Below are 12,406 nucleotides of genomic sequence, written 5' to 3'. Positions count from 1 at the left end.
ATCGTATAAAAAGGGATTGTGCTAAATTCGACTCCTAAGGGGGTGAAACAGGGGATGTAAGGCTATTTGGAAGTTTGTCGCTATTAAGGGAATTTTGAAGCTAGAACTACGAAAACCAGTGCCTGGTTTCTCAGGCAAAAAATAAAAAATACGTGTTACAGCATTTTTGGAAATTCAATCATAAGCGAGTAAAATAGTGGGTAAATTTTTTTGGAAATAAATAATTGCTAAAGAAGTGCTAAACCATTTTAAGGCTACATCTATGACAACTGGTACTTGCTTTCTGGGTGAGAAACAAAAAAAAAATGTGTTTCAATGTTCATTGAAATTCAGCCCCTAAGAGTACAATAGGGGGAGAAAATTTTTAAGAAAATATTTCGTTACATTAAAAAATGTTAAAGCTAAATTTTTGAAAATTAGTATTTCATTTCTCGAAGAGATATAAAGAAATATTATTAGAGGATGAAAGCTGCTACGAAAATATCTCCACAAGAACACAGAAGGCATGGACTCCAGCTACCAGAATCGCTTTTTGATCAGGAGTACATTCGGAAAAGACCATGTTGATATGGCCTTAACCTACATAATATGGAAATAATAGTTTTGAAAACTGTGGAATTAGCAGAAAAATATTAATAAGGATAGTCATAGTCTGCAAATCTCGTAAGAATGTTTGAGGTAGGCCGTTGTGGGAAGTAACTGTAATGAAAAAATATTCGACACGTGCCCCAAGTGAATTAGCAGTGAAGTTAGCCTATCATGCTGTTGCGCACGCAAATTCGAGCGGCCCGCCAGAGACAGTGTTGCCACAGATGTCCTCCGTTTCGTCTCCTAAAACACAAAAATTGAACATGGAACCGTAGTAAAGATCTAACGCGAGCCAAAGGCAGAGCAGTCTCGTGCGCTGTCGTCTATGCTGTCAGCACAAGTGACACTAACATTATCTGGCAGGCCATTTGACACTGCATGGTATAACTCTCCAGACTCTCCCAGCCATCTAATGACATCTTGAGCTGTCAGGTGTTCTGCCGAATATCAGCGTCGTACTGGACCAGGTCCACTCGAGGAGCAGTCTCAGGTCGGGCCTGACAAAAGTTACCTGCTAACTTACCGAAATATCTTGCAAGTACGACGTTGATATCCGGCAAAACACCCGACAACCCAAGATGTCACATTCAATGACTTTGTATCATCTTCGCAGTACAGGGCTGCTATAAATTCCTCTTCAGCCTCATCAGTCACATCAGCGTAGCACTGAAATTGCTGAATATCTCTGAAGCTTTCTGTATGTTCTTTTCCGTCTCCAATGCTTAGAGAAATTTCAGGTCGGCTTTGCCGAAACACGAGGAAGTAGTGTCGCAGCCAGTGAAGGCACAGTAGGAACAGAATGCCGTCTCTCGATACTTGTAACTTGAAATTTAGTGGTCTGTAGACTACGTCGTCTGGTGTGGCTTTGCCTGACTTCACTAGAAAAATTTTGGGGAAGGGGGGCAGGGGGTCGACGGGGCTGAAGCTGTCACAATCACAACGAGGTCAGTGTCCTACCCGAAGAAGAAACACAGATTGCTAAGCAACGTTTCAGTTACAGTATCGGCGTCGTCAGCAGCTTGCTTAATATTGATATGCTCACCCTCAAGTTATATAATCAGTACTGAAATGGGCGCTGTTAATGTTGTTAGTGCAATAGAGACAATTCTTTCGCCATGTTTACTGTCATTGTTTCATTAAACGGGACAATTGATGTAGTTCTTTTGATGGCTCTGCGCTGCCTTTCAGATGATTTCTTGCTCCTGTATGTACAAAACACAATCGCGGCCTTACTGTCATACCATCGCTTGATGCAATCTGCATACTTCATCATTATGAAAGAAAGTAGTTACTTCGCCTCCAACGAAACAGAAATCCTTCATCTGCAACGACTTCTGCCTTTCAGATGTCAATTGGGTCTTTGAAGGCACCAAACAACTTGTACAATAATTTTTTTGTATTCTCCGCATACCTAAGTAAGCAGCGAAAGAGTTTACTGAAAATCAAACGAACAATAGTGAAAATAGGAAGAAACCATTCAACTACAGTAGAAAGCTGAAGTTAGTCGTTAATATCGTGACTGACATCTTGCTGAATAATGGCGGCGTTTACTTACTGGCTAAATGTTTTGTCGGTTTCTTTGATGTTTTGAAAATATGATTTGACGGTCCACAACTTTTCTCCTCTAAAATTTTGCGTCGTATTGTGAAATCCTCAGCTGCTGCACTTTCATAGCGACGAATCCAGTGTTTTTCGAAAAGTGTGAAAAATTTCCATTTCCTAACATAGCTTTCCTATAGGAAAATTTAATCAAATAGCAACGTTTTGGTTTTCGATTGATGCATAATTTAATGCTCTATATTTTCGATAAGTATGGCTGTTTGATTAAATTGCGAAGGAATTTTAAAAAGAAAGACAGAAAAAGTCCGAAATTTTGGTGGTCTTACTTTCATCATGGCTGAGACTCCACTCACAAATCGTGACAAACGCAAATTATTCATATCGGAGGCCTATTTGACCGATTAAAACACTTTCCAGAATTCCAGTAATTTTTGGAAGGCTTTATGTAGCTAATTTTACAGGCCTGTGTTGGATAAGCCGTTCCTTTAAGGCATGTCAGTGACCGCTTTTAGAAAATTTCGGTGGTCGACGTGAAACATGTAAACACTGCATTCGGGGCTTGGTGGCAAGGAGAACATCGTTATATTTGCAAGGCAGGGGTGCCCGCAGCTGTCGGAAGAAAATGTAACTGAGGTAAAAATCAACCACCAAGTCTCTTCATAGCACATGTAACACAGCTGCTAAGAAAGAAGGTCAATATGTCTACGAACTCATACAGACTGACCATGACCAGCATAAAAGATACTGCTATTTGTTTACAGTTGAAACGCCAATAGTATGGCAGTACATTTGGTACAGTAATGAAGCGTGGTTCCACTTGTCATGATACGTGAACTCACAAAACACAAGTTTATGACGTAGTGTCAACCCAAGGTAAAAAGAATTAAAAAAAGAAGGTGACAACTGGCAAGCAGTTCTTGAGGCATCCGTCAATTGACAGCAAGTGGGTGTGATCTGCGCATTGCCACAGCGACGCACTGTCGGACCAGTGTTTTTCGACACCACTGTCATCAGTGAACTGTACCAGTATTGTTTCATAAATCTGTGAACCACTTGTATGACGAGGATATGACACTTGGCTGGCAGTAGCAGTACTTAATTTCTAAAACTTCACCCCTGCTGACTTTTTTGGTGGGGCACCTTAACGGCAATGTGTACAAGAACATACCATGCACAAACGACGAGTGACTTGAGAACATCCGACGTGAAATCCAGCCAGTCACCCCAAATACTCTGGCAGCCACACTCAAGAGCATGCAGTGTCTTGTTGAACTGTATGTAGAGGGTGATTCCGTGATGATATGACGCGAATTCTTTACAGACGAATGGAAAAACTGGTAGATGCAGACCTCGGGGAGGATCAGTTTGGATTCCGTCGAAATGTTGGAACACGTGAGGCAATACTGACCTTACGACTTATCTTAGAAGAAAGATTAAGAAAAGGCAAACCTACGTTTCTAGCCTTTGTAGACTTAGATAAAGCTTTTGACAATGTTGACTGGAATACTCTTTTTCAAATTCTAAAGGTGGCAGGGGTAAAATACAGGGAGCGAAAGGCTATTTATAATTTGTACAGAAAGCAGATGGCAGTAATAAGAGTCGAGGGGCATGAAAGGGAAGCAGTGGTTGGGAAAGGAGTGAGACAGGGTTGTAGCCTCTCCCCGATGTTATTCAATCTGTATATTGAGCAAGCAGTAAAGGAAACAAAAGAAAAATTTGGAGTAGGTATTAAAATTCATGGAGACGAAGTAAAAACTTTGAGGTTCGCCGATGACATTGTAATTCTGTCAGAGACGGCAAAGAACTTGGAAGAGCAGTTGAACGGAATGGACAGTGTCTTGAAAGGAGGATATAAGATGAACATTAACATAAGCAAAACGAGGATAATGGAATGTAGTCAAATTAAATCGGGTGATGCTGAGGGAATTAGATTAGGAAATGAGACACTTAAAGTAGTAAAGGAGTTTTGCTATTTAGGAAGTAAAATAACTGATGATGGTCGAAGTAGAGAGAATATAAAATGTAGACTGGCAATGGCCAGGAAAGCGTTTCTGAAGAAGAGAAATTTGTTAACATCGAATATCGATTTATGTAACAGGAAGTCGTTTCTGAAAGTATTTGTTTGTAGTTTAGCCATGTATGGAAGTGAAACATGGACGATAACTAGTTTGGACAAGGAGAGAATAGAAGCTTTCGAAATGTGGTGCTACAAAAGAATGCTGAAGATAAGGTGGATAGATCACGTAACTAATGAGGAGGTATTGAATAGGATTGGGGAGAAGAGAAGTTTGTGGCACAACTTGACTAGAAGAAGGGATCGGTTGGTAGGACATGTTTTGAGGCATCAAGGGATCACAAAGTTAGCATTGGAGGGCAGCGTGGAGGGTAAAAATCGTAGAGTGAGACCGAGAGATGAGTACACTAAGCAGATTCAGAAGGATGTAGGTTGCAGTAGGTACTGGGAGATGAAGCAGCTTGCACAGGATAGAGTAGCATGGAGAGCTGCATCAAACCAGTCTCAGGACTGAAGACAACAACAACAACAACAATGACAGTCCTTCAGGAATGATGGAGACGTGTCAATGAAATCAATTTGAGGCAAGAGACCCCGATCCGGAAACGACAGAGCCGAAACATAAGCTGCAAGCTCTTTGGTTTCCATATTTTAGCAGGAGGCAGTATGAAACAAAACAAAAAAAGACCAGTTGCACACATGGTCTCTGAATCGTATACCTTAGGAGCTATGATCGCTTGTTGATCTCTGTTACTGTGAAACACCTACCGAACTCGTGCTTATAGCTCTTAAGGTATGTATTTTAGAGCCTTTGTTTACTAGACAATTTTATCTTGTTTTTGGTCCATACTACCTCCTCCCAAACTATGGAAAACAAAGATGAGTTCTACTTTCACAGCTACCAGAACGACTTCCGCTTACAACTTTCGACTCGGTCGTTTCCGGACCAGGGCCCTTTACCTCAAATTGGTACATTCGCAAGTGATGATCTATCCACCCTCCGTCCCTCCCCCGCCCCCCTCCCCGTCCCATCGCCCCACTTGTCTTTCCCCAGTTTGCAGTTCTCTTAATACTTCCAGCTTCTCCGACATAGTGTGCTCTTTTACCGTATCCCTTCATGTTCAGGGTCAACTTAACACCTCAAGCATTTGGCCTCTTATACAATTATATTTCCTTGCAGCGCTTTTGCATTGACACTCACGCTCGCTACAGTTGCGTATTCACGTACAAATGCTTCTCGTGCCTTTTTGTTGTACCTTAAAGAGTTTACTATGTCTACCTGAACCTGCGGGCTTGTTGTTAGTATATGACTTTAAGGAAACACTTTTTTACCCCCCCTTTCACCCTCCCTTTCAACTTTTAATTAATATGCTAATTCTGGCAACGGATGTTTCCTTATAAAATCACAAACGCTGCTCATTGCAGCTACGCGCATACAGGACCCGCAGGAGCGCCACCTGCGAGAGGCGAACAGAGGCTAGTGCCTCTATTCTTCAGCCAGTCGGCGCGCGTCACTAGCTCTGTACGCGACATACACTGCAGCGCCAAAGAAATTGGTATAGGCATGCGTATTCAAATACACAGATGTGTAAACAGGCAGAATACAACGCAGTGTCTGGCGCAGTTGTTAGATCTATTACTGCTGCTACAGTGGCAGGTTATCAAGATTTACATGAGTCTGAATGTGGTGTTGTAGTCGGCGTACGAGCAGTGGGACACAGAATCTCCGAGGTAGTGATGTTCGGCCATTTCACGACTGTACCGTGAATATCAGGAATCCTGTAAAACATCACATATCCGACATCGCTGCGGACGGAAAAAGATCATGCAAGAATGAGACAAACGACTGAAGAGAATCGTTCAACTTGACAGAAGTGCAACCCTTCCGCAAATTGCTCTAGATTTCAATGCTGGGCCATCAACAACTGTCAGCGTGCGAGCCATTCAACGAAACATCAACGATATGGGCTTTCGGAGCCAAAGGCCTACTCGTGTACCCTTGACGACTGCACGACTCTAAGCTATACGCCTCGCCTGGGCCAGTCAACACTGACATTGCACTGTTGATCATTGGAAGCTTGTCGCCTGGCCGAACGAGTCTCGTTTCAAATTGTGACGAACGGATGCACGTGTACGGGTATGGAGACAACCTCATGAACCCATGGAGCCTGCATGTCAACAGGGGACTGTTCAAGCTGGTGGTGCCACTGTAATGGTGTGGGGCGTGTGCAGTTATAGTGAAATGGGACCCTGATACGTCTAGATACGACTGTGACAGGTGACACGTGCGTAAGCGTTGACACCTGCGATACTCCAGCACTGAAATCTGCACCAATTTTCGGAAGAGTTGCACTTCTGCCACGGCGAACGCTTCTCTTCAGTCGTCGTTGGTGCCGTTTTTACAGGATGGTTTTCCAGCCTCAGTGGTGCCAAAGATTTGATGTTTTACGGATTCCTGACATTGGCGGCACACTCGTGAAATGGTCGTACGTGAAAATCTCCACTTCATCGCTACATCGGAGATGCTGTGTCCCATCGCTCGTGCGCCGTCTATAGTACCACGTTCAAACTCACTTAAATGTCGATAACCTGCCACTGTAGCAGCAGTCACCGATCTTACAACTGCGCCATACGCTTGTTTTTTTTGCATAGGCTTTGCCGACCGCAGCGCCGTATTCTGGCTTTTTACATACCGCTTTATTTGAATACGCATGCCTATACCAGTTTCTATGGCGCTTCAGCGAAAATACAGACGGGACAAAAAAAAAAAATTATCCACTGTTTAAAAGTCCACAACTTGCATACCAATTGACGGTGTTGTCTCATTTTTGGTGAAAGTGTAGCTTAAGGTCCAACTTAAAGATATCACTGTAGATGTTCGAAATGGTCACCATTAACATCCGCTCACAAACGATGCCGCCGAAATGCAGCACAAACTACTGGCTGCAATATGTTCAGTTGGATATTTGCACATGAATGTACGATGGATTCTCGAAGTTCATGCAATGTGCGTGGCTTTTGTCGGTAAACGATGTCCTTCAGTGTTCCCCACAGATAAAAATCCAGATGAGTTAGGTCTGGGGAACGTGGTGGATACTCCACAGCACCTCTACGGCCTATCCATCTTCCTGGTAGATTTTCGTCGAGATACGTCCTAACACGATTTTGGTAGTGAGCTGGGACACCATCTTGTAGAAAGTAAACTCTTCCATCTCCATACAAGTCTCGGGTGGCAGGTAAAATGAATGTCTGAAGCTTCTGAAGGTACACCTGACGGGTAACTGTGCCGTCAAAGAAGAATGGCCCAATCAAGCCCCGGTAAGACAATCCACACCACACATTTACTCCTGGTAAATTCACGACTTTGCCTACATGGACGTTCGGATTTTCGGCGGCCCAGTAGATGCAATTGTGGCGATTTACTGTACCATTGAGTTTGAACTGTGCCTCATCAGACCACACAATCATCTCTGCAAACTCTTCATCGTTACGCACCATGTAAGTAAACAACTCGCAGTACTCCAATCTACGATCTGGGTCGTCCTCGTTCATTGCGTGTAGCAATCGTGGGATGTAGCACTTCCACTTTCCTGTCTTCAAAATTCGCCGAACACTTGAGCGACTCACTCCAGTTTCACGGGCACACTGTCTCACAGACTTCTGTGGTGAACGAGTGAATTGTTGTTAATACACGACGGGAGTTAGCTGGACTTGTTACTGTCACAGGTCGTCCAGATCGTTGTTTGTGTACATCTTTAACACAGCCTTCAGCTTCAAATTTGTCTCAAACGTGACGAATCGTTAAACGTGTCGGTGGCTCTGTTTGATACTCATTTCGCCATTGCTGTTGAACCTCATTATTGATTTCGTACTTAAAATAGCACTTCAACACTGACTTCCTTTCATCGAATGTAAACCTTGCGCCACCCATGTTTACTCGAGTAACTGGATGAACTAAGAACAAAACACTATTTGGCGACTGTCATCTGACAAAACAAAACAACGCTTGTGTGGTGATTGCCGGAACTACAAACTATTACACTACCAAAGATGAGACAACTCCGCCAATTATTTTGCCAGTTATGGACTTTTAAACAGTGGATACTTTTCTTTTTCCCCTCTGTATACAGCGCCACAAAAAAAAGTGTATTTAAAATATGTCGTTCTTCGATCGTACCCGGCAAAATGGCCAAGCGGTTCTAGGCGCTACAGTCTGGAACCGCGCGACTGCAACGGTCGCAGGTTCGAATCCTGCCTCGGGCATGGATGTGTGTGATGTCCTTAGGTTAGTTAGGTTTAAGTAGTTCTAAGTTCTAGGGGACTGATGACCACAGCACTTAAGTCCCAGAGTGCTCAGAGCCATTTTTTTCTTCGACCTTACGAAGCTGCGGGCCCACCGGAAAGGAAACAGTTGAATGTAACATCAAGAGATACCACGGGGTGTATCCTACACTGCTTACGCACCTGTATTTCTCAGTCATGAAAGTATGAGATGTACAAATTTGGTTTCATTCCTCTTTTATTGACAATTTTACAACACTTTTCCCGGGATCTCTTATGAGTGGGACACCTTGTATAACAAATACAGCGGGGTGCAGCTTCGGTGCTTCGGTGTTACAGTCGCTGATCCTGGGCGAGAAGTCGTCGGTGCGCTACGTGACGTATCAGAACGAGGAAGACGAGGAGTAAGAGGGGCAGACTTCCGCCAGCTCGCGGGGCTGCCAGGGAGGGCCCGAGAGCTGCTCCCGCCGCCAGATGCCGCCGCTCACACCCCGACTGGACGACAAGACGACGCGACCCCGGCACTACCTCCAGCCAGCCAGAGGACGGACTCCGCCGAGTCGGCTGCAGCGCTGCAAACGACGGCTCCGGGTACCCGAGAGCACGCTGCAGACGGCACGGGGCAGCCCAGTCCACCGCTCGCATCTCGTCAGAGCACACTTCTACACGATTCTCACGTATTTCACGAACGTGGCAACCTCGCTACCGACGACGTCAATCTGTACGAAGGCAACACTCGCCTCGACGTACAAAACCCAGGCATCTACGAGATAATATGTACTATCGCGACATTCTGTTGCAGGCTTCTTCTTACCACTTACGTCATATACATACGTCTACGGTCTTATTAACGCAACTTTACCGAGACGGACGATTAGAAGACCTGCAACACTTCGGGCGAGGACCAAAGTTTTTTCCTAACTCAAAACTATCTATCATCCAAATGCTTGAAAGTTATTGTAGAGTATTCCATATTTTTTCAGCTTTGAGTAACAAAAATATGAGAAAAAAATCCCAAATATTTATGATAGATATTGTTGTGCGTGAAATTTGAAATTATTTTTTTATGGCTCTGTTGAAATATATAAGATAAATACCCACATATTTAGGGGGGCTTACAAAAAGTTAATTGATAAGAGTAAACGCATTATTTTGATACTCCTTTAAACTTCTGTTGTATGTATTCATAATTATGCCCTCATAACTTATGCTAATACTCCCTTCTCTTCGAATTTCATACCAAAGAGCGAATAGTTTCTGAAACAAAATGCTTTAAGAGAGTAGTACTTAAATATGCTTAATGCTCGAAATATGTTAGTGACCTTTGTTATACATTAACGTCAGTAATGTGATAACCCATCATTCCATTTTCTTAAGACAGTCCTTGTATACGTAAATATCCTTCTTTTTCCTTCAGACATCGTGATAATTCATACAGCACGTTAACTGTTACACACAAGTAGTCTATTCGTTTCCCTTCATACCGATATTTTAGTGCAGCGAATACTTCCAACGGTACTCTGTTTTAGACAGTTACAAAAATCTGGTATGTTCTGTCAACAGAAATGACAAGTCGGTTATTTATGTATTTACCTCAGTATTTCTCCAATTATTTTTCGCTTTTTTTTTTATTTTGTTTCTGCTTACTTCCGTCTGCAGTCCCACAGTATTTTATAAATGATGCAATGTTCTACGTGGACTGTTATTAAATTTATTTACAGTTACGATTTCGGCCATTGTGTCATCCTCAAGTACTAGCGCTGTGTGAAATACGCCAATGCGTATTTAGTACTATTAAAGTGACATCGTCCTTGTGTAACCTACATTTACAAATTTCATATGCGCGAAAACAGAATACCTAGTGATCTATATAAAACGATGTAACACTTCAGAGGCTAATTCTTATAGAGTTCATGCAGGTAAATACTGCACTGTTATTTATAACTATGCGTGCACCAGTTGCAGTACTTGATAAATTTAATAACAGACCGGATGGAACATTCTGGACTTCCTTTTTCTCCCTTTTTTCTTCGAGAATTTTCTGCATATTTATCGTTTCATTGTTCTCAAACATTCTTGTATCTACTTTGCAAATGGCATCAAATTTAACACCTATTCGTTAAAATTAACACCCATCATTTATCACTTTAAAAATACTGAATATTACTAATTTAAGTCGTAGCTTAACAAACGGTAAACATATCTTCATATCCAAGTTATTTCTGGGAGAAATAAGCTGCGTGAGGAACAATCACTCAAAAGTACTATAACACAAACCTCCGCTTGAAACAGTAGTGCAAAAGAACCTGAAATTGCATAGATTAGAGTAGTTACGAAGATGTACACATTGGAGCCATAAAACAGGGTACACTACTGCTTGCTTTTGTAAGACGGTATCAGTCTTTTAAAACGCTTCTTCTTTTGTATATATCCATTTCTACACTCTTATAAGTATACTTATTTTCATCGTTGGTATGGAATCTGCGAGTTCCGCATATTTATCAGTTGCATGCCTAAAGTTCACAATACCCAGAGAACACTCCTTTGTTTTGGCCAGGTAGAGTTTTAATATTCTCCCTTTGTTATATAAGTCAAATAGCGGTTGCAGTATTGATAACCGCTCAGGACAGGAGCCACCCAAGGATATCTAAATCCAGGAAACTAAAACACGGACATTCGTAATAGGAGTGCCGTTATCCCACGCGGTTCTGGATACTCAAATTCTAAATTTTCCTCACCAAGGACAGCGGCCCGTTATTTGATTCTGTGAATGGCTGCACAGAATCAGCACAGAGGGATTTTATTGTCGACTGTCCATTTCGGTACTTCGTTTCGGATATGCAAAAATTTTTCGCTCTGAAGAAGCTTGAATGTTGTTGTATAAGGCGCTCCTATAAAAACACGCCCGAAAAAGACGCATTTCACTCTATTGTCACAATCTTTGTAAGGCTCTTGTGCATATGTTAAACTGTACCCAATTTGAGACAGGCAGGTTAAAAATAAACGAATTTGCCACTCTTGTATCTATACTAAAGAAGAATGCACTTCTCATTTCGCGTCTGCGCTTTTAAACATTTGGCTACGGACGTTAAGGTATCCTGAGGAATGGACGGAAACAACGATTTCCCCTAGGAGATAAGATACACAGTATAATCGTGTATAGCTAACATAAGGTGTATCAACAAAAAAAATGTTCTGTTTTGTGTATGCTGAATGTTGTTTTTATTAAGAACATTACGGTCGTTCTTCAGACGAGTTGCTCTCTGAGTAGTACTTGTGAACAGACAATAAAATGTCAAGATAAAACACACTTGCTGCAACAATAACGAAATTTATTCAATGATGCATTGTTTGCACGCAATGTAAAAGCTGGTATGGGTCCGAAAACAGTAAAACTGTAAATATAAGATAGTAACAATTGTGCCGGCACGTGGCTTATGCTGCGGTCGGTTCGTATGTTCATAATCTTATTGGTATTATTGTATAAATACGATGCATAACTATATTTACTATGTGTGATATGTAAACAAGTCCTCTTAAGGTATCCCCAACATCAGTGTTGCATTCCGTGTCATTTTAAGTGGAGTGCTTCAATTGCTGTATGATGTTCGCTGAAATGTGGTGCAAATAAATGGATAAAATGATAAGTCTTGTGTCAGATTTTATTCGTACCTCTCCATAAAAACCCCCAAAAATGTGTCGAATCTTATAGAAAATAACAACAGTCTTATAAGTTTATATTACTTATTGTCTATTCGAGACAGGCATAGACAAATCTGAAGCAGACACGCAGGTCAGTATATACTTAAACCGTCCTCACCCATTTCACGGTGTAGAGGACGAGAGAAAACTCCATCTCTGCCTGTAGTCTTGATTACTGCCTCTCTCACCCACAGTCCTCACCTTGCAGTACCACTTCCGTTCCATTCGCCCACAACTTTCTTGGCTATTCCCCTCCTTCCT

General features: G+C 42.2%; 1 protein-coding gene across 1 annotated transcript in view; it reads left to right on the top strand.

Moving 5' to 3' along the window:
• Nucleotides 1-12,090, top strand: part of LOC126338336 (synaptic vesicular amine transporter) — a 711,171-nt gene extending 699,081 nt beyond the window's left edge. Inside the window, exon 13 of the mRNA XM_050001544.1 lies at nucleotides 8,783-12,090. Coding sequence (XP_049857501.1) covers nucleotides 8,783-8,851 — 69 coding nt within the window. The 3' untranslated portion in view covers nucleotides 8,852-12,090. The remainder of the gene's footprint in view (nucleotides 1-8,782) is intronic.
• The last annotated feature ends 316 nt before the right edge of the window (nucleotides 12,091-12,406 follow it).

This window comes from Schistocerca gregaria, chromosome 1, assembly GCF_023897955.1.
Source record: "Schistocerca gregaria isolate iqSchGreg1 chromosome 1, iqSchGreg1.2, whole genome shotgun sequence".
Classification (NCBI taxonomy): domain Eukaryota; kingdom Metazoa; phylum Arthropoda; class Insecta; order Orthoptera; family Acrididae; genus Schistocerca; species Schistocerca gregaria.
The sequence above is the reverse complement of the archived record's forward strand: the minus strand, read 5'-3'. Positions and strand labels throughout refer to the sequence as shown.